General features: G+C 41.4%; 1 protein-coding gene across 2 annotated transcripts; it reads right to left on the reverse strand.

Moving 5' to 3' along the window:
* Positions 1 to 145: 145 nt before the first annotated feature.
* Positions 146 to 22929, reverse strand: LOC133631566 (neurabin-2-like). Of its 2 annotated transcripts, none has more exons than XM_062023900.1 (19): positions 22778 to 22929; positions 17997 to 19468; positions 17606 to 17738; positions 17392 to 17512; positions 16914 to 17018; positions 13195 to 13291; positions 13000 to 13122; positions 12815 to 12868; positions 12379 to 12479; positions 9525 to 9653; positions 9350 to 9434; positions 9237 to 9282; positions 8078 to 8214; positions 7872 to 8020; positions 4833 to 4883; positions 4563 to 4770; positions 4194 to 4325; positions 3924 to 4100; positions 146 to 418 (listed from the first exon to the last, which is right to left on the reverse strand). In XM_062023900.1, the coding sequence occupies exons 2-19, from the start codon at positions 19338 to 19340 to the stop codon at positions 239 to 241; spliced, it is 3372 nt and encodes a 1123-aa protein (XP_061879884.1). In that variant the 5' UTR covers positions 19341 to 19468; positions 22778 to 22929; the 3' UTR covers positions 146 to 238. The 2 variants fall into 2 exon arrangements, with proteins under 2 accessions (XP_061879884.1, XP_061879883.1); XM_062023899.1 differs by having other exon boundaries at positions 8078 to 8256.
* Between the last annotated feature and the right edge of the window lie 358 nt (positions 22930 to 23287).

Genomic DNA, 23287 nt, shown 5'->3' on the forward strand with positions numbered 1-23287 from the left:
ATCACAAAGTATTTGTGTAGTACATCTCTAAATATTTGTTTAGTACATCTGTAAACATTCAGTCTATTTGCAGGAGTCAAGGAGCAAACATTTTTGAAAAAAAAGTTGCAGAGTGTAACATTCTTATGACAAATTAAAAGATGAGTAAAATTTGAAATCATTATTTATTAAAAGATAGAATTTAAAAGAAGTATAAAAAAAGAGGTAAGATGCTGGTGAAGGTCCAAGAGAAGTAGTTCTAGAGCAGAGACTCGGTCCTAGGAAGTGTGTCAGTGTGTGGCCTCTTCATGTTGTCCATCATCAAGCATGCTTTCTCCTTCTTGGCTCTCTCCTTACGTCTCACCTTCTCATCTCTCTTCTTCAGCTCCTTCAGCTTCTTCTTCAGGGCACAGCGCTCACTTTGACTCACGCCCAGGGCCTGACAGCACAACATGCTATTAAACTCACGCCCAGGGCCTGACAGCACAACATGCTTTTAACAACTTTGGCCACCAGAGGGCGCCAACCGTACAAATGAATATACTGCTCCATTTCTAAGTTCTTCTGAAAGGGATGGAGCCTAAGGACCCATCTCTGAAAGTTATGTACTCCTTTGTCGTTACAACAACATTGTAGAAGTGGTCTACATGTGGCACTAAGGTTATGTACTCCTTTGTCGTTACAACAACATTGTAGAAGTGGTCTACATTTGGCACTAGTTATGTACTCCTTTGTCGTTACAACAACATTGTAGAAGTGGTCTACATTTGGCACTAGTTATGTACTCCTTTGTCATTACAACAACATTGTAGAAGTGGTCTACATGTGGCACTGATTTCCATTGAACTGCTTCCAAACGCTGTTGCTCAACAATTCCACAACATGAGAAAAGAAGTCAATCCCAATTCTCCCCTTCTGCTTCAGCTAAGACAAAGTAAAGAGGATTCAACCTCCATCTTGACCATCATTTGTAGGGCTGCTCAAAAAAAAACCCAACATTTTTTATTAATCCCGATTCTAAATCAATTCATAATGAGAATCTATTTAAAGGCCTACTGAAAGCCACTACTAGCGACCACGCAGTCTGATAGTTTATATATCAATGGTGAAATCTTAACATTGCAACACATGCCAATACGGCCGGGTTAACTTATAAAGTGACATTTTAAATTACCCGGGAAACTTCCAGCTGAAAACGTCTATGTATGACGACGTATGCGCGTGACGTCAATGGTTGAAGCAGACATTTTGGAATAACACGGTGGCCAGCTTAAGTCGTCTGTTTTCACCACAAAATTCCACAGTATTCTGGACATCTGTGTTGGTGAATCTTTTGCAATTTGTTTAATGAACAATGGAGACTGCAAAGAAGAAAGTTGTAGGTGGGATCGGTGTATTAGCGGCTGGCTGCAGCAACACAACCAGGAGGACTTTGACTTGGATAGCAGACGCGCTACCGTGAGTACAGCTTTGGCTTCCAAATATTTGATTGCTTGCCCGTACGTGTGTCTCGCTATGTGCATGTCACGTACGTAACTTTGGGGAAATATATGTTTCTTGCCGACTCTGATGGCAGCCGGAGTGTCGTCAAAAGCTACAACGCCGTCCGCCGCCGCACCGCTGCCGCACCGCTGCCGCACCGCTGCCGCACCTCTGCCGCACCGCTGTCCTCACCTGTCTGGGTTGACTTCCTCCGTCTCCGGGCCGCCGACCGCACCGATCATCATGGTGAAGTCCTTCGATCGCTGGAACGCAGGTGAGCACGGGTGTTGATGAGCAGATGAGGGCTGGCGTAGGTGGAGAGCTAATGTTTTTAGCATAGCTCTGTCGAGGTCCCGTAGCTAAGTTAGCTTCGATGGCGTCGTTAGCAACAGCATTGCTAGGCTTCGCCAGGCGGCACAGCATTAACCGTGTATTTACATGTCCAGTGTTTGGTAGTATTGTTGATTTTCTGTCTATCCTTCCAGTCAGGGGCTTATTTGTTTTGTTTCTATCTGCAGTTAAGCACGATGCTATCACGTTAGCTCCGTAGCTAAAGTGCTTCACCGATGTATTGTCGTGGAGATAATAGTCACTGTGAATGTCCATTTCGCGTTCTCGACTCTCATTTTCAAGAGGATATAGTATCCGAGGTGGTTTAAAATACAAATCCGTGATCCACAATAGAAAAAGGGGAGGGTGTGGAATCCAATGAGCCAGCTTGTACCTAAGTTACGGTCAGAGCGAAAAAAGATATGTCCTGCACTGCACTCTAGTCTTTCACTCTCACTTTCCTCATCCACGAATCTTTCATCCTGGCTCAAATTAATGCGCTTTCTCGGTACGAATCTCTCTCGCTGCTGGTGTAAACAATGGGGAAATGTGAGGAGCTCCTCAACCTGTGACGTCACGCTACTTCCGGTACAGGCAAGGCTTTTTTATCAGCGACCAAAACTTTATCGTCGATGTTCTCTACTAAATCCTTTCAGCAAAAATGTGGCAATATCGCGAAATGATCAAGTATGACACATAGAATGGATCTGCTATCCCCGTTTAAATAAGAACATTTCATTTCAGTAGGCCTTTAAATACTTGGTTTTTGATTCTTGAAAAAAAGTTTATTATTGATATAATTATTAAGGATGTAAAGGTATGAACATGTGACAGTAGGATATGATCCCAGTATTAAGACCAGGGAAATAAAATGACTTGGTGAAAATGTTAGTGTGAAGTGTCAGGATTTAAACATCTACTGTAATTAAACATAACTGTAATTAAACATCTACTGTAATTAAACATAATGCTCAACTCTTCTGATCATACAACAATTGTATTTTAAGTACAAGAACATCCGCTGTTCCAGTTGTGTGTCTTTAACGTGACAATGTAAACATCCGGTGTGACACAACAAATGTTCACTTTAGTTTCTTTCAACTTTGACTTTCTGCAGAGCAGTGTCCTCCACAGTGGACATTTAATATCAGCCTGCAATATGCAGTTTTTAAGAAATGTTAACAAGCAATTTAACTTTTAAGAGTTTAAATATCTCCCAAACTCATGTTTAGCTCCGCTGCCTTCAAATATCTTTTCTGGGTGGCGACTAGTCCAGGGGACAAGCGGTATAAAATGGATGGATGGACTAGTCCAATGTGGCTGGATAGAGACAAGCGCTTGAAAAAAAGGATGATGGATTGAAGATTCATCAAGAATATTATATACTCAATATCTCCTGCGACGCACAGTTTGTTTTGTGATTTCCATCCGTGCACAACAACTGTGTTGCCTTGGAAACGCTCCAGACGAAAGTGGTGCGCCTTGCTTGCAGAACGCAGACTTTCTTACCTGCGCCAAAGAGGTTATGTCGTTTGTTTGTTTGTTTGCAAGCAACAGAACTCAAGAAGTTCTGGAGAGAATTGAATGAAATGTCCGTAGAGAACAATTCTTCTCATCTCGTACGAACACACTTCACTTCTTGCTTCCTGCGCAGAGGATTCTGGGAGATGTAGTTTACTTTCAGACCCGGCACACGCTAAAGTGCTAGAATAAAACTACACACCAAGATTATGACATTATTGTCAAGATATTACTGATATTACACCCTTAATTAATCATTTGTATTTTTCATTTTTTTAGTATTGAGAGAGACAAGCGGTAGAAAATGGATGTCAATTTCCATCCTATATATTGTAAAGCTGGGATTGGGTTGGAGCTGCTCTATTTGTATTTGCTGTATTAGATTGATGAACATTCTCTGATTTTTTTTAAATTAATTCTCTCAAAAGACGTTTTTCAGCCAACAGTTGGCGTCTAAATCGTACATCAAGAGCCTCTAACTTGTTTTATTATCATCCGTTTAGCAAATAATATATTAGGAGACTGTAAACGTCACCCCAAAGAATGGGAATGGAATGTTGACGTGCTAACTGAACAGTACTCGGTGCTGTCCAAAATGTGCCAGTGCTGACCTTGAGTTTGTCCTTGTCCATGGCCAGCAGCTGTGTGCCGTCCACTCCTGCAGCTGAGAGGTGGGCCACACATGCCTCCATGTTGGCGGCCGCCAGCCACAGACTCACGTGATTGCTGCTCCACCCAGACACCGCTCCACTTTGCCACGGCTGGTCCTCCTCCGCCTGGTCCAGGGTCTGCAGGCATGAGAGGTGACCAGGACACACTCAGGACTTGGAGCGGCACAAAGGATGAAGCAAGGCGACAGGAAGGAAGGAAAGGCTGCTTACCTCCGAGGAAGACAAGGTGAAAGAGAGAGAGTGACCAGAAAGCGAGTGATTAGAGCCACGCCCCTCCCAGTGATTAGAGCCACGCCCCTTCCAGTGATTAGAGCCACGCCCCTTCCAGCTGAAGCCAACACTCTGGAAGCGACAGAAAGGAGACTTTGCACCTGCACATCTGCGGCATGCAGACCAGCACGTGCAGACCCGGACCAGTACGTGCAGAGCTGGGCCAGTACGTGCAGACCGGGGCCAGCGCGTGCAGACCGGGGCCAGCGCGTGCAGACCGGGGCCAGCGCGTGCAGACCGGGGCCAGTACGTGCTAAAAACCTAGCCTCAGCGAGCAAAGGCAGGACACCAGCCCAGGTGTTTGCGTACCTGATCTCCTCGCCCTGAGGTGGTCAGGTAAGGCAGGCTGCTGCTGGACATGGAGCGCAGCTTCCACCCGACGCCTCTCTCGCCCACCTCTTCTTTCTCTCTTCCACGCTCCCCAAACCAGGTGAAGGGCAAGCAGGAGGGCATGGAGGAGGCGGAGCCTGATGGAGACACTTGGGAGGGCACCTGCGCCAGGTGGCCACAAGACGCCCTGGGCACAAACACGTGTCAGGTCATGTGACACAAGCATTGAAGGAGGCCAAGTTCACTGACCTTGTGCGCCCGTTCTGGTTCTTCATCTTGCCCAGGGACTTACGCAGACCACTGCAAGGACACGTTGGAATCAGACTCTTTGTAAGGAACAACAACAACCAAACACCAAATATATCGGACTTGGAATCAGACTCTTCATAGAGGTTAGTGTTTGTCATAGAGGTTAGTGTTTGTGGTAGAGGTTAGTGTTTGTCACAGAGGTTAGTGTTTGTGGTAGAGGTTAGTGTTTGTCATAGAGGTTAGTGTTTGTGGTAGAGGTTAGTGTTTGTCACAGAGGTTAGTGTTTGTCATAGAGGTTAGTGTTTGTGGTAGAGGTTAGTGTTTGTCATAGAGGTTAGTGTTTGTGGTAGAGGTTAGTGTTTGTGGTAGAGGTTAGTGTTTGTGGTAGAGGTTAGTGTTTGTGGTAGAGGTTAGTGTTTGTGGTAGAGGTTAGTGTTTGTCACAGAGGTTAGTGTTTGTGGTAGAAGTTAGTGTTTGTGGTAGAAGTTAGTGTTTGCCATAGAGGTTAGTGTTTGTCGTAGAGGTTAGTGTTTGTCACAGAGTTTAGTGTTTGTGGTAGAAGTTAGTGTTTGTCAGAGGTTAGTGTTTGTGGTAGAGGTTAGTGTTTGTCACAGAGGTTAGTGTTTGTGGTAGAGGTTAGTGTTTGTGGTAGAGGTTAGTGTTTGTCACAGAGGTTAGTGTTTGTCACAGAGGTTAGTGTTTGTGGTAGAGGTTAGTGTTTGTCATCTAGGTTAGTGTTTGTCATAGAGGTTAGTGTTTGTCACAGAGGTTAGTGTTTGTCACAGAGGTTAGTGTTTGTCACAGAGTTTAGTGTTTGTGGTAGAAGTTAGTGTTTGTCACAGAGGTTAGTGTTTGTGGTAGAAGTTAGTGTTTGTCATAGAGGTTAGTGTTTGTCACAGAGGTTAGTGTTTGTCACAGAGGTTAGTGTTTGTGGTAGAGGTTAGTGTTTGTCATAGAGGTTAGTGTTTGTCGTAGAGGTTAGTGTTTGTCACAGAGGTTAGTGTTTGTGGTAGAGGTTAGTGTTTGTCACAGAGGTTAGTGTTTGTGGTAGAGGTTAGTGTTTGTCACAGAGGTTAGTGTTTGTGGTAGAAGTTAGTGTTTGTCATAGAGGTTAGTGTTTGTCACAGAGGTTAGTGTTTGTGGTAGAGGTTAGTGTTTGTCACAGAGGTTAGTGTTTGTGGTAGAAGTTAGTGTTTGTCACAGAGGTTAGTGTTTGTGGTAGAGGTTAGTGTTTGTCACAGAGGTTAGTGTTTGTGGTAGAAGTTAGTGTTTGTCATAGAGGTTAGTGTTTGTCACAGAGGTTAGTGTTTGTGGTAGAGGTTAGTGTTTGTCATAGAGGTTAGTGTTTGTGGTAGAGGTTAGTGTTTGTCACAGAGGTTAGTGTTTGTCACAGAGGTTAGTGTTTGTGGTAGAGGTTAGTGTTTGTCACAGAGGTTAGTGTTTGTCACAGAGTTTAGTGTTTGTGGTAGAAGTTAGTGTTTGTCATAGAGGTTAGTGTTTGTGGTAGAGGTTAGTGTTTGTCATAGAGGTTAGTGTTTGTGGTAGAGGTTAGTGTTTGTCACAGAGGTTAGTGTTTGTCACAGAGGTTAGTGTTTGTCACAGAGTTTAGTGTTTGTGGTAGAAGTTAGTGTTTGTCATAGAGGTTAGTGTTTGTGGTAGAGGTTAGTGTTTGTGGTAGAGGTTAGTGTTTGTCACAGAGGTTAGTGTTTGTGGTAGAGGTTAGTGTTTGTGGTAGAGGTTAGTGTTTGTCACAGAGGTTAGTGTTTGTGGTAGAGGTTAGTGTTTGTGGTAGAGGTTAGTGTTTGTCACAGAGGTTAGTGTTTGTGGTAGAGGTTAGTGTTTGTCGTAGAGGTTAGTGTTTGTCATAGAGGTTAGTGTTTGTGGTAGAGGTTAGTGTTTGTCACAGAGGTTAGTGTTTGTCATAGAGGTTAGTGTTTGTGGTAGAGGTTAGTGTTTGTCATAGAGGTTAGTGTTTGTCACAGAGGTTAGTGTTTGTCACAGAGGTTAGTGTTTGTGGTAGAGGTTAGTGTTTGTCATAGAGGTTAGTGTTTGTGGTAGAGGTTAGTGTTTGTCATAGAGGTTAGTGTTTGTCACAGAGGTTAGTGTTTGTCACAGAGGTTAGTGTTTGTGGTAGAGGTTAGTGTTTGTGGTAGAGGTTAGTGTTTGTCAGAGGTTAGTGTTTGTGGTAGATGTTAGTGTTTGTCACAGAGGTTAGTGTTTGTCACAGAGTTTAGTGTTTGTGGTAGAAGTTAGTGTTTGTCACAGAGGTTAGTGTTTGTGGTAGAAGTTAGTGTTTGTCACAGAGGTTAGTGTTTGTGGTAGAGGTTAGTGTTTGTCACAGAGGTTAGTGTTTGTGGTAGAGGTTAGTGTTTGTGGTAGAGGTTAGTGTTTGTCACAGAGGTTAGTGTTTGTGGTAAAGGTTAGTGTTTGTCACAGAGGTTAGTGTTTGTCATAGTGTTAGTGTTTGTGGTAGAGGTTAGTGTTTGTCACAGAGGTTAGTGTTTGTCACAGAGGTTAGTGTTTGTGGTAAAGGTTAGTGTTTGTCACAGAGGTTAGTGTTTGTGGTAGAGGTTAGTGTTTGTGGTAGAGGTTAGTGTTTGTCACAGAGGTTAGTGTTTGTGGTAAAGGTTAGTGTTTGTCACAGAGGTTAGTGTTTGTCACAGAGGTTAGTGTTTGTGGTAAAGGTTAGTGTTTGTCACAGAGGTTAGTGTTTGTGGTAAAGGTTAGTGTTTGTCACAGAGGTTAGTGTTTGTCATAGTGTTAGTGTTTGTGGTAGAGGTTAGTGTTTGTCACAGAGGTTAGTGTTTGTCACAGAGGTTAGTGTTTGTGGTAAAGGTTAGTGTTTGTCACAGAGGTTAGTGTTTGTCACAGAGGTTAGTGTTTGTGGTAAAGGTTAGTGTTTGTGGTAGAGGTTAGTGTTTGTGGTAAAGGTTAGTGTTTGTGGTAAAGGTTAGTGTTTGTGGTAGTGAGTAATTCCACATAAGGAAACTTGCCACACTACAAGAGTTCAAAGTACATCCCTCATGTTGGCGAGCGCACCTGAAGTCAGGAATCTTCCTCTTGGACTTTCTGGATGAGGAGGACTTGGTGTGGGGGGGGCTGCTGGTGTCAGTGTTGTAGATGGGCGGGGTCACGTCCTGGCTTGGCACCATCCCCTCCGCCTGCGGTGGTGACCCTTGACCTCCATCCTGCAGAGGCAAGGGAGTGACGGCCATGTTCCTTCAAAGGTGAAGTAGTGGACTCACCTCCTTCTTCAAGCTCTCTCTCAGCTTGTCACGGGAGGGCGGGTGGCGCCGGGACTTCTGGGCCAGCTGACCTCGGGCTATGTGAGCACTGCAGTCCAGTCGCTGTGTGCCAGGGACCGCCACGTGCCAGTCTGGATCTGAGACATGACACTTAGAAACCACCACGTGCCAGTCTGGATCTGAGACATGACACTTACAAACCACAACGTGCCAGTCTGGATCTGAGACATGACACTTAGAAACCACCACGTGCCAGTCTGGATCTGAGACATGACACTTAGAAACCACCACGTGCCAGTCTGGATCTGAGACATGACACCTGGAAACCACCCCGTGCCAGTCTGGATCTGAGACATGACACTTGGAAACCACCACGTGCCTGTCTGGATCTGAGACATGACACTTGGAAACCACCCCGTGCCAGTCTAGATCTGAGACATGACACTTGGAAACCACCACGTGCCAGTCTGGATCTGAGACATGACACTTGGAAACCACCCCGTGCCAGTCTGGATCTGAGACATGACACTTGGAAACCACCACGTGCCAGTCTGGATCTGAGACATGACACTTGGAAACCACCACGTGCCAGTCTGGATCTGAGACATGACACTTGGAAACCACCCCGTGCCAGTCTGCATCTGAGACATGACACTTGGAAACCACCACGTGCCAGTCTGGATCTGAGACATGACACTTGGAAACCACCACGTGCCAGTCTGGATCTGAGACATGACACTTGGAAACCACCACGTGCCAGTCTGGATCTGAGACATGACACTTGGAAACCACCACGTGCCAGTCTGGATCTGAGACATGACACTTGGAAACCACCACGTGCCAGTCTGCATCTGAGACATGACACTTGGAAACCACCACGTGCCAGTCTGGATCTGAGACATGACACTTGGAAACCACCACGTGCCAGTCTGGATCTGAGACATGACACTTGGAAACCACCACGTGCCAGTCTGGATCTGAGACATGACACTTGGAAACCACCACGTGCCAGTCTGGATCTGAGACATGACACTTGGAAACCACCACGTGCCAGTCTGGATCTGAGACATGACACTTGGAAACCACCACATGCCAGTCTGGATCTGAGACATGACACTTAGAAACAGGTGCAACATGTCTCCCAAAGCCCGCTACCTACCTGAGGCCAGACTCTGCCCTCCGGACTGCGGTTCTTTCCCCTCCAGCTGAGAAGAAAAGAGGGCAGTAGCACGATGAAGACATTTTGGTGTAAGATTTAGCCAAGTTCCTGACCTGAGCTTGAAGTCTTCCTATGGTCTCCCTGTGCTCCTCTAGTTCCTGACACAAGTCTGCCTCCCTCCTCTGCGCCTCCTCCTCCCTGCACAAACATTACTTTGTTGAAAGGTTGAATCCCGCAGAGATTAGCGGCGTATAATCGCAGCTAATTGGGAAGGAATTAAGTGATTACCTGCTCTGGTAGTCTCGCAGAAGTCTCTTAGCCTTGCAGTACTTCACCTCCAGGCCGTCTGACTGGCTCTGGGCGTCCGCCAGGCGCTGACTGACCAGCCTGCACAGGGTCTGGGCCTCCTGCCAGTACCTGCTCAACAACATGCATGCTTCAACCTTCATTTTCACACTTGTGTGAAAACATTATTTATTATTATTAATGCATACATCAAACATTATTAATATTATTATTATTATTAATGCATCCATCAAACATTATTATTATTATTATTATTATTAATGCATCCATCAAACATTATTATTATTATTATTAATGCATCCATTAAACATTATTAATATTGTTGTTATTATTATTAATGTATCCATCAAACATTAATATTATTATTAATGTATCCATCAAACATTAATATTATTATTATTAGAGGTGTCCGATAATATCGGCCTGCCGATATTATCGGCCGATTTATGCTTTAAAATGTAATATCGGAAATTATCTGTATTGTTTTTTTTTTTATTATCGGTATCGTTTTTATTTTTATTTTATTTTTTATTAAATCAACATAAAAAACACAAGATACACTTACAATTAGTGCACCAACCCAAAAAACCTCCCTCCCCCATTTACACTCATTCACACAAAAGGGTTGTTTCTTTCTGTTATTAATATTCTTCCTACATTATATATCAATATATATCAATACAGTCTGCAAGGGATACAGTCCATGATTGTGCGTGCTGCTGCTCCACTAATAGTACTAACCTTTAACAGTTAATTTGACTCATTTTCATTCATTAATAGTTTCTATGTAACTGTTTTTATATTGTTTTACTTTCTTTTTTTATTCAAGAAAATGTTTAATTTATTTATCTTATTTTATTATTTTAAAAAAAAAGACCTTATCTTCACCATACCTGGTTGTCCAAATTAGGCATAATAATGTGTTAATTCCACGACTGTATATATCGGTATCGGTTGATATCGGTATCGGTAATTAAGAGTTGGACAATATCGGAATATCGGATATCGGCAAAAAAGTCATTATCGAACATCCCTAATTATTATTATTAATGCATCCATCAAACATTAATATTATTATTATTAATGCATCCATCAAACATTAATATTATTATTATTATTATTAATGCATCCATCAAATATTAATATTATTATTATTATGAATGCATCCATCAAACATTATTATTATTATTATTATTATTAATGCATCCAAACATTATTAATATTATTATTATTATTATTAATGCATCCATCAATTATTATTATTATTATTATTATTATTAATGCAGCCGTCAAACATTATTATTAATGCATCCATCGAACATTAATATTTATTATTGATGCACCCATCAAACATTAATATTATTATTATTAATGCATCCATCAAACATTATTATTATTATTATTAATGCATCCAAACATTAGTATTATTATTATTAATGCATTCATCAAACATTATTTTTTATTATTAATGCATCCATCAAACATTATTATTATTATTATTAATGCATCCATCAAGCATTGATATTATTATAATTATTAATGCATCCATCAAACATTATTGATATTATTATTATTATTAATGCATCCATCAAACATTAAAATCATTATGATTATTATTAATGCATCCATCAAACATTGATATTATTATTATTATTAATGCATCCATCAAACATTATTGATATTATTATTATTAATGCATCCATCAAACATTATTAAAATGTTTATGATTATTATTAATGCATCCATCAAACATTATTATTATTATTAATGCATCCGTCAAACATTATTAATATTATTATTAATGCATCCATCAAACATTATTATTATTATGATTATTATTAATGCATCCATCAAGCCAAATGTGTTGTACAGTAAGTGCATCCCTACTTACAACAACTATTTATATTAGCCACTGCAAAACAAAGCAACTGATCCTTTGAGCTACTTTTAAAACTCATCATCCTCTTTTCACTTGAGTATGCTTGTTGTCCCACTTGCATCTAATAATGATGATAATAGTAATAATAATAATAATAATAATGATGCACTCGTCTACAAGACAAATGTGACGCCCGTTTAAACAGCAATGAAAATTGAGACCTCGTTTGACCAGCTTTGTTCATACTGCTACTCAACAATAACATTTTGGGGACTTTTATCTCTGTTCAATTGTTTAAAAAACGTTTTTAATTGAACACTTGCAAGTACTGTACTATATAGCCTAGTTTCATCAACTTCACTTGCAGTGGCAATTCCAAGACATTAGATGGCAGTAGTGCATTTGCAAGTACTGTACGTAGTTTAATCAACTTTTTAAAGTTTTAATTCCAAGACATTAGATGGCAGTAGTGCATAGACTTAGCCTCAGTCAGGAAGTAGTCTTTGCTGTCAAGTTGAATGTACCGGTCTTTTATTTTGTTATATTCAAAGTATTTACTTATCACAGCAGATTGTAACGTGCATCTTAGTTGTAGTTTCCATTGCCAAATGTGGAGGTATTGAAATAGCTCAAGCTAATAAGTAGCATGTTTATGGCAAATCCAAGGTAACTTAACATTGAGTTAGCGCTTTTTGTAAAAGTGGAGCCTCAATGTAACTTTTTGAGCGCTGCCTTCTTGCTTTGTTGGCATGGAAAATTGGAACAGGACCCAGAGGAAGTCCGTCTGAGTCCGCTCTGACTGCTCGACTCCCTGCCAAGTGTTTGGGCCGGTGCCAAGTCTGCAACCGGACGTAATATGGCACCCTTAGATTTGAGGTGAAGTGAATCGGTCAGTACCTATAAAAGTACCGAGCTCAGTACCCATCCCCATTCTTACGGCTCATTATAATATCCTACTTTTCTAGCTTGTCAGCCTTCTCTTCTCCATCCTCCACTTTTTGTTCCAGCTCAGCCTTCTGGCTCTCCCAGCTCGCCTGCTGCTCCTCATAAGCTTTCAACTGCATGGAGGGAAAACACCATTTTAACGTTTGTAGCATACGGTATGGCCAAAACACAAAAGGGAAGCCATCATCTTCAATTGGGTACCCAAAGAGATCTATTTTAAGCACCACCAATAGCATACACTTGCTAAGTCCTCCTATCTCAAACTCCCAACTAAAAGTCACTGATCTCACACGGTTTGATGGCCGCCACAGATTGTGTGACTTTTGCTATGCCAGGTATGAACTAGCCAGCAGTTTGAGGTGTTGGAAAGAGGCCCGTGTCCTAATAACGCCGTGAAAATGGGTCAGACTGTCCCAAATGTGATTGATTTAGCGTGCAACTGACCTACCTTCTCTCTGGCTTGTTGGAGCTGGGCTGCTGGACTTGGCAGTCTGGAGCCGAGCTGTCAAGACAAGGTGAGCACAATAGTGACTCAGAACACGACCAGCTCTCCAATCAGATCTGAGATCATCTCCAGGGAGACTTTTAAGCAGATATAAGACACAACAGGTTCTTCAGCACCAAACTACGTACCTGTCGGTATTTGAGGCACACCTGGTCGCCATCAAGACAAGAAAGTATCGATGCATTCTCCTCATCTTCATCCTCTTCCTCGGACACGCAATCATCACTTTCGGACTCCTTGCTTGTCGCATTCTGTTAAGTAGGACACAGACAAATGATTACGCAATCACGCCCTTATTCTCAGGACTATTTGAGACCGTGTACCTTTTCCTTTTGCGTTGCCTTCTCCAATTCCAGGCTTTCATTGACTAAGCGTGCAACCTCACTCTCTACCCCCTCCTTGTCTCGGCCAATCCGAAACCTTGCAGAGGTGAGAGGAGGAATGGGTCATCACTCAGATACATTTACTAAAAATACATATTCTCAAGCTTTTTCAGAACGCTCACATTGTCAACGTTTGGAAGTCTACAGTTCATTTGCCAGTAACATTCTCTAGCCAGGAGGATGCAGTGAACTTTATGTTTTGATAGTTTTTTTTACAAACTGGAGTTCAAGCATCATTTTTCTAGAATGCATATAAAGTTGGGTCATTGTCCTGTTGCATCATCACCCATCCTCTCTTTAGCTTCAGTTGGCAGACAGATAGTCTTAAAGTTTTCCTGCAAAATGTCGTGATAAACTTGGGAAAGACTTCTTTTGTCATCGACAGCAATCCATCCAGACCCTGAGACAGCAAAGCAGCCCCAACCATGATGCCACCTCCACATTTCACCGTTGGGATGAGGTTCTGATGTTGGTGTGTTGTCTTTTCCCCCTCACATCACATTGTGCCTTTCTTCCAAACAACTCCATGTTGGTTTTATATGTCCTCAGAATGTTTTACCAGTAGTTCTGTGGAACATCTAGGTCAGGGGTCACCAACGCGGTGCCCGCGGGCACCAGGTAGCCCGTTAGGACCAGATGAGTAGCCCGCTGGCCTGTTCTAAAAATAGCTCAAATAGCAGCACTTACCAGTGAGCTGCCTCTATTTTTTAAATTGTATTTATTTACTAGCAAGCTGGTCTCGCTTTGCCCGACATTTTTAATTCTAAGAGAGACAAAACTCAAATAGAATTTGAAAATCCAAGAAAATATTTTAAAGACTTGGTCTTCACTTGTTTTAAATAAATTCATTAATTTTTTTACTTGGCTTCTTATAACTTTCAGAAAGACAATTTTAGAGAAAAAATACAACCTTAAAAATGATCTTAGGATTTTTAAACATATATACCTTTTTACCTTTTAAATTCCTTCCTCTTCTTTCCTGACAATTTAAATCAATGTTCAAGTAAATTTATTTTTTTTACTGTAAAGAATAATAAATACATTTTAATTTAATTCTTCATTTTAGCTTCTGTTTTTTCGACAAAGAATATTTGTGAAATATTTCTTCAAACTTATTATGATTAAAATTCAAAAAAATTATTCTGGCAAATCTAGAAAATCAGTACAATCAAATTTAAATCTTATTTCAAACTCTTTTGAATTTCTTTTAAAATTTTTGTTCTGGAAAATCTAGAAGAAATAATGATTTGTCTTTGTTAGAAATGTAGCTTGGTCCAATTTGTTATATATTCTAACAAAGTGCAGATTGGATTTTAACCTATTTAAAACATGTCATCAAAATTCTAAAATTAATCTTAATCAGGAAAAATTACTAATGATGTTTCATAAATTCTTTTTTTAATTTTTTCAAAAAGATTCGAATTAGCTAGTTTTTCTCTTCTTTTTTTCGGTTGAATTTTGAATTTTAAAGAGTCGAAATTGAAGATAAACTATGTTTCAAAATTTTATTGTAATTTTTTTCGTGTTTTCTCCTCTTTTAAACCGTTCAATTACGTGTAAATATCATTAATTATTAATAATAACATAGAGTTAAAGGTAAATTGAGCAAATTGGCTATTTCTGGCAATTTATTTAAGTGTGTATCAAACTGGTAGCCCTTCGCATTAATCAGTACCCAAGAAGTAGCTCTTGGTTTCAAAAAGGTTGGTGACTCCTGATCTGGGTGCTCTTCTGCAATGTTTTTCTTTGACAGGAGTGGCTTCCTCCGTGGTTTCCTACCATGAACTCCATTCTTGTTTATTCCTCTTTGTTGATTAATCCTCAAAATCTTAGCATGTAGTCTCTAGCTGACATTCTACGATTATTTTTCCACTTCATTGACCGTTCTTGCGGTCATCTGTACAGGATGACCACGCCTACGGAATTTGTAGACAATCGGTCTTACCGTAGACACTTTTGAAACACTTTCCAGCTTCATGTAAGTCAACTGTTCTTGATCGCAGGTTTTCAGAAAGCAACACAACTGTTCACAGCAGGCAATACTTCTTGAGAACAGATCACTCAAACCTGGTCTGGTTTTCATAGGGCAGGTCAGCTTTAACCAACATCTGCGATCTCATCACAGCGGTCGGACTCCAGGTTGGCTGACGACTGGCTCCAATTAACTCGTAGGGAAGTCATTAGCTTAGGGGTCACATACTTTTCCGGGAAGTCATTAGCTTAGGGGTTCACATACTTTTTCCACCCCGCACTGTCAATGTTTACTTGTTGCGTACAAAACAAAATGAGAACATGACATTTTAAGTGCAGTATCAGTTTAAGAAGACATATAGTCATATACATGAAGATCGCAACACATTGTATGCCCTATTTCTACTAAAATCCAAGTAATCCCAAAGGTTTCACATAAAACAAAACTTGGAACTCCATCATGCATGTAAGTTGAGAGAAAAGCAACTATTGTGAGACTTTAAATGATTAACACTTCATTTTAATATAATTATTACACATTATTATTCCAGCAATACCTATAAAACACCACTAGATGCCAGCATTGCTCTTCAAACAATAGAGGTCTTCAAAAGATGAGTACAGCGGTACCTCGACTAAAGAGTGCCCCAACTTAAGTGTTTTGAGATAAGAGCTGTCTTTTGGCTAATTATTTCTTTAAGTTGCAAGCAAAAATTGGAGTTACAAACATCCCCGCCACTAGTTGGCGTTGCAAATGCTACAGTCAGGGCTATTGCTAGGAATTCTGGGCCCCCTGAAAGAATATAAGTAAGGCCCCTCTACACCATTCATTGCCTGCGTGTGCGGGGCAGTGTGGGCCTTTAGAATTGTCATCACCTATGCGATGGCACTGGCTACAGTGAATCCCGTAAGATTCGCCTACAACATTCAGTTCGCATTAGCTTATGGCTAGAGATGGACATAACTTGTTTTTTCCGGTCATGGAAAAGAAGAAAGTGATCGTGAAGGACAGTGCTTAGGAAAACATACATGATTATCATTGAATTAAAGAAAGAAATGATCAAAAACGTGATGAAGCGGGCCGCTAGCTAACTTGGTGGAGCAGTTGGAGCAAAGCACAGCCCATCTGCACCATACTGAAGCAGAATGGTCAATAACACCAGCCAAAGACGTTTAAATAATTATCCTTGAAAATATAGAGAAGCTGCTGATGGTGTGTTTGACAGAAAAGCAGCTGGAAGGAGGTACCGATGCTGTACATTGTTACATTACTTCATAAACTACTGTACATTTGGTTGTATTGTTTTTCACACAATATTTCTTATCTGAATGTGTATTTTTCTGTTTAAAAAAGGCATGTAACGTGTTCAAATTGTGCAGTTTTGAGGAGCCGAGCACCGATTCCATTGATTTACTTCATCACAATGGGCGAAACTGATTTAAGATACAAGTGTTTTGGGTTGAGAGCTCTGTCACGTAACCCATTAAGCTTGTGAGTTGAGGCACTTCTTCTAAATGTAGAACTTCTGTTGCAAATATACAACAGATGTGCCTATACAATGGCTCAAACTTGATGCTCTGCTTCTTCCTACTCCTTTTCGGACATGTTGAAGCGTGAAAGTGTAGATGTGTGCTGCAGCGTCGTGTAAACACAAACTCATAGCATAGCAATGATATTAGCATCTCACTTGACCAAGCCTGACGTGTTCTTCAGCACCGTGGATGCAAACAGCTGCGACACGCCCACCAAACTGACCCCATCCACCTCCACGATCTGGTCATTGACCTGGATCCTAGGGTAAAGGCAAACAATTGACGTTCATGGCACTTGGGTCAAACGCAGAGGACAAATTTCACCACATCTAGTGTGTGTGTGACAATGACAATCATTGGTACTTTGGTAGTATTTTCCACAGGCTACATTTAATGGACGATGGCGCCACAAAACAGCATGATGAAACTGTCATATTTGATACTGCATATAAAGTCTCTGCCTGTATATTTCTATTATCTACACAGCCAGGAAGTGGTCAACCTTGCATCCTCCATTAACCAAACTACCCAGCACGCACTTATATTTCCTCCTATTGCCACAGTCTTGTGTTGACATGTTCATCCAGGCCAAATATAACCCATGTTTTATTTTCTAATCAAAAAAGAACATACCTGCCATCTTTGTGTGTTTGGCCTCCTTCAGTGACAGTCTTGACAAAGATTCCTAGTTTTTCCAGGCCCTGGTCCGCTCCTACTCCCATCCCTATGATACTGATACCAAGGCCATCGTCTCCTGGAGGTTTGGGGAAAAATATGATGAAGATGATTTGTTATGTGTGAGGCATGGCTTCCTCTTTAGTTTCTGATCTGGCAGAAAAAGACAAACCCTTTTTTATTTCCACTTCAAAAACATCCATCTTGTCCACTCGTTTCTCCAGCTCGTACTCGGCCGAGGCGGACACCGGGTCGATGTCTTCATTGTGTCGGTGGTAGTCCGCGTTGGAGTAGGTGTTGTACACCTGGACATGACAAAGAGCACACAAGTGAAGTGACAGTCGCTGAGCTGTGAAGATACACACCCACATGCTACACTTGTGGATGTTCCCAAGAAGTTGAAAAGTGAGTTCCTTTAAAGACTGCAGCAGTTTCCCGTGTTTTATTCAGCAAGTAGGATCTTGTCTTTTCTCCACCCTGACAATGCAAACGTGGCTCTGGGCTAACGTTTCTGCATGAACACAAGCTCGATACAAAAAACAGAACTTTCAAAAACATCTCACCTTGATTGGTGCTGATGAGAAGTGGACTTTTTGACTTGAGGTCTCTGCTGCATCTCCATCAGGCAGTTGAGGAATGCCGGGAATTTCTTGGTATTCCAATGAAAGCAAAGAAGTGTCCACACCTTGCACCGGAGATGTTGCATGACACTCCTGTCCTGAAGATTCGACCTCCCTGCCTCCCTCAACCTTTCCATCGTCATCTTCTTCCAATACCTTCTGCTCCATGCTGGCACATTCCTGCAGCTCAGGTGTCTCCTTCCCCGCCTTTGTAGACCCTTGGCCTAGCACTTCACCCATCTCAGAGAGCTCCTCTCTTGGCTCGTCAGCATGTTGGCTCGGCTCCTCCCTTTCAGTCTCACGACATTGTTCGCTCACTTGCTCGTACTTGTCAGCCATGTCAGGACAGTCCCCCGTGTTTAGTCCCACCGTCTCCACACTGGGCTCTTCAAAAACCTCATCCACCAGCTCTTCAACATTTGCCCCCATGAGCTCATCACTTTTAAACGCGACCCATTCCTTCTCCTTTTCCTCGCTTTCATCGCTATCCGAGGACTTCACGTGGACAAGCTCAGCCCTGAGTGGCTCCTCAGGGTTCAAACTAGGCTCCACAATCACTTCTTTGGCCTCTTCTTCTCGTTGAGTTTTTGAGCTTACACAGGATGGAGACCCGCCGAGCAGATCGGACGTAAGAGATTTAGGGTCTGTTGTTGGAATGCACATATTTAAAGTGAGTTCTTTTGTGCATTTGTCTTGAACCAAGCTCTCTTTTTCTTTGCTCAGACTACATCTGGACACCTGAGCCGGAGCAGCGCCCGTGGAAACCTTGGTCTCAAACAACTTCCTGGTCACAGAGAACTTCTGGGCCAGGGCAGCTCTGTCTATGTCCCTCATCTCCTCTGATCTGGCTGCTTTATCTTGCAAGAAGGCTTCAGGTGTGCAAATGCTGGCAACAGAACCCATGACCGGACGTCTGCAGGCAGAAAAAGGTGACGTTTGGAGCTGCGGGCTTGGACTCTGCGGCGAAAGGAGGGCGGTTGTAGAGCCGGAACTGCACTGCACCAAGCCACCATCTTGTTTCGACTGTTGGCTGTCCATTTGGAGGAAGATGTTGTCTCGGATTTTAGTCCCTCTGCTGCTGTGGGTTCTTGGTCGGCCGCACACAAGGGGATCGGAGGAACTGGTTGGTAGTGCGGACTGGTGCGGGTCAGAACACTGGGCAGGGGCAGCTTTGGAGCCATGCTTCAGGCCGGTCCCGCTGTCAAAGGAGCATTTAATGGCATGGAAGTCTGTCTCGTATGTGATCCTGTGAGGAGAGGCACTTCTGCCTTTGTGGTCTGTACGCATCGTTGGAGGATGGACGTCCACTTATATACTTCTCAGGTAGTGAGCAGGAGGTAACTTAGAGCTTCAAGGTGAGCTGGTTGAGGAAGTTATCCGTGAACTTCAGGTAGACTTCAGGTAGGCTGGTCCCACTGTCAAAGGAGCATTTAATGGCATGGAAGTCACTTCTGCCTTTGTATAAAACACTGGCCATACAGCAGTAGATGATATCTGTCTATTACCTGTATAATCACTGGCCATACAGCAGTAGATGATATCTGTCTATTACCTGTATAATCACTGGCCATACAGCAGTAGATGATATCTGTCTATTACCTGTATAATCACTGGCCATACAGCAGTAGATGATATCTGTCCATTACCTGTATAATCACTGGCCATACAGAAGTAGATGATATCTGTCTATTACCTGTATAATCACTGGCCATACAGCAGTAGATATCTGTATAATTACCTGTATAATCACTGGCCATACAGCAGTAGATGATATCTGTCTATTACCTGTATAATCACTGGCCATACAGCAGTAGATATCTGTCTAATTACCTGTATAATCACTGGCCATACAGCAGTAGATGATATCTGTCTATTACCTGTATAATCACTGGCCATACAGCAGTAGATGATATCTGTCTATTACCTGTATAATCACTGGCCATACAGCAGTAGATGATATCTGTCTATTACCTGTATAATCACTGGCTATACAGCAGTAGATGATATCTGTCCATTACCTGTATAATCACTGGCCATACAGCAGTAGATGATATCTGTCTATTACCTGTATAATCACTGGCCATACAGCAGTAGATGATATCTGTCTATTACCTGTATAATCACTGGCCATACAGCAGTAGATGATATCTGTCTAATTACCTGTATAATCACTGGCCATACAGCAGTAGATGATATCTGTCTATTACCTGTATAATCACTGGCCATACAGCAGTGGATGATATCTGTCTATTACCTGTATAATCACTGGCCATACAGCAGTAGATGATATCTGTCCATTACCTGTATAATCACTGGCCATACAGAAGTAGATGATATCTGTCTATTACCTGTATAATCACTGGCCATACAGCAGTAGATGATATCTGTCTATTACCTGTATAATCACTGGCCATACAGCAGTAGATATCTGTCTAATTACCTGTATAATCACTGGCCATACAGCAGTAGATGATATCTGTCTATTACCTGTATAATCACTGGCCATACAGCAGTAGATGATATCTGTCTATTACCTGTATAATCACTGGCCATACAGCAGTAGATGATATCTGTCTATTACCTGTATAATCACTGGCCATACAGCAGTAGATGATATCTGTCTATTACCTGTATAATCACTGGCCATACAGCAGTAGATATCTGTCTAATTACCTGTATAATCACTGGCCATACAGCAGTAGATGATATCTGTCTATTACCTGTATAATCACTGGCCATACAGCAGTAGATGATATCTGTCTATTACCTGTATAATCACTGGCCATACAGCAGTAGATGATATCTGTCTATTACCTGTATAATCACTGGCCATACAGCAGTAGATGATATCTGTCTATTACCTGTATAATCACTGGCCATACAGCAGTAGATGATATCTGTCTATTACCTGTATAATCACTGGCCATACAGCAGTAGATGATATCTGTCTATTACCTGTATAATCATTGGCCATACAGCAGTAGATATCTGTCTAATTACCTGTATAATCACTGGCCATACAGCAGTAGATGATATCTGTCTATTACCTGTATAATCACTGGCCATACAGCAGTAGATGATATCTGTCTATTACCTGTATAATCACTGGCCATACAGCAGTAGATGATATCTGTCTATTACCTGTATAATCACTGGCCATACAGCAGTAGATGATATCTGTCTATTACCTGTATAATCACTGGCCATACAGCAGTAGATGATATCTGTCTATTACCTGTATAATCACTGGCTATACAGCAGTAGATGATATCTGTCCATTACCTGTATAATCACTGGCCATACAGAAGTAGATGATATCTGTCTATTACCTGTATAATCACTGGCCATACAGCAGTAGATGATATCTGTCTATTACCTGTATAATCACTGGCCATACAGAAGTAGATGATATCTGTCCATTACCTGTATAATCACTGGCCATACAGCAGTAGATGATATCTGTCTATTACCTGTATAATCACTGGCCATACAGCAGTAGATGATATCTGTCTATTACCTGTATAATCACTGGCCATACAGCAGTAGATGATATCTGTCCATTACCTGTATAATCACTGGCCATACAGAAGTAGATGATATCTGTCCATTACCTGTATAATCACTGGCCATACAGCAGTAGATGATATCTGTCTATTACCTGTATAATCACTGGCCATACAGCAGTAGATGATATCTGTCTATTACCTGTATAATCACTGGCCATACAGCAGTAGATGATATCTGTCCATTACCTGTATAATCACTGGCCATACAGAAGTAGATGATATCTGTCTATTACCTGTATAATCACTGGCCATACAGCAGTAGATGATATCTGTCTATTACCTGTATAATCACTGGCCATACAGCAGTAGATGATATCTGTCCATTACCTGTATAATCACTGGCCATACAGAAGTAGATGATATCTGTCTATTACCTGTATAATCACTGGCCATACAGCAGTAGATGATATCTGTCTATTACCTGTATAATCACTGGCCATACAGCAGTAGATGATATCTGTCCATTACCTGTATAATCACTGGCCATACAGAAGTAGATGATATCTGTATATTACCTGTATAATCACTGGCCATACAGCAGTAGATGATATCTGTCTATTACCTGTATAATCACTGGCCATACAGCAGTAGATGATATCTGTCTATTACCTGTATAATCACTGGCCATACAGCAGTAGATGATATCTGTCTATTACCTGTATAATCACTGGCCATACAGCAGTAGATGATATCTGTCTATTACCTGACATGTTAGCTACCTCTCTTTCTTTATAATGTATATTTTATGATGGATCTACTCTGTATTTTATGCTGCAGCTGTTACATGTACTGTAATATTGTACATGGTCATTGTTATATTGTATATATTATATCAAATATTAGTATATATCATATACTATATATAATATGTAAATATTACATATGTGTTATGTTTTATATTGCTACTACGGTACATTTTTAGTCTACTTTATACCTGCATTATCCTTTCCATCCTTACACTTTCCATCCTTTGTAACTGAGCTACTGTGTGGAACAATTTCCCTTGTGGATGAATAAAGTTTGTCTAAGTCTTAGACATCTCCATGTAGCCCCGGGGTCAAATTCTAAAGTGTTTAAACGACACACATGAGCAAATTGTTACACTAGAAGGTTTTTTCCCCACTAAAAGTTTAAAGAAGAGAATAAATGTCGACTCACTGAGCAGCAATCACGGCGTTTGGGCTCTTCGAACTTTCCACACACCTGTAATTACTATCACCTTGTTTGCTGCATTCAGGGAATGTAGGAGATTGGACAGCATATGTGTTACTAGGCGATCAAGGAACCCGGACTACACAAAACGATATACGCCGTTTTTACTTTCAAAATCTCTATAGTAGCTCTACATATTTGTTAAGTTTAGCATCAAATATTCACCCAAAGAGTGTTCCCATTCACGAGAGTACATGAAAACAGCATGTTTAGCCTAGTATCAAATATTCCCCCCAAAGTGTTCATATTCACGACGGTAATTGAAAGCAGCATGTTTAGCCTAAATATTCCACCCCAAAGAGTGTTCATATTCACGACGGTGCTTGAAAGCAGCATGTTTAGCCTAGCATCAAATATTCCCCCCAAAGAGTGTTCATATTCACGACGGTACTTGAAAGCAGCATGTTTAGCCTAGCATCAAATATTCCCCCCAAAGAGTGTTCATATTCACGACGG

This window comes from Entelurus aequoreus, linkage group LG16, assembly GCF_033978785.1.
Source record: "Entelurus aequoreus isolate RoL-2023_Sb linkage group LG16, RoL_Eaeq_v1.1, whole genome shotgun sequence".
In the NCBI taxonomy this organism is placed as follows: Eukaryota; Metazoa; Chordata; class Actinopteri; order Syngnathiformes; family Syngnathidae; genus Entelurus; species Entelurus aequoreus.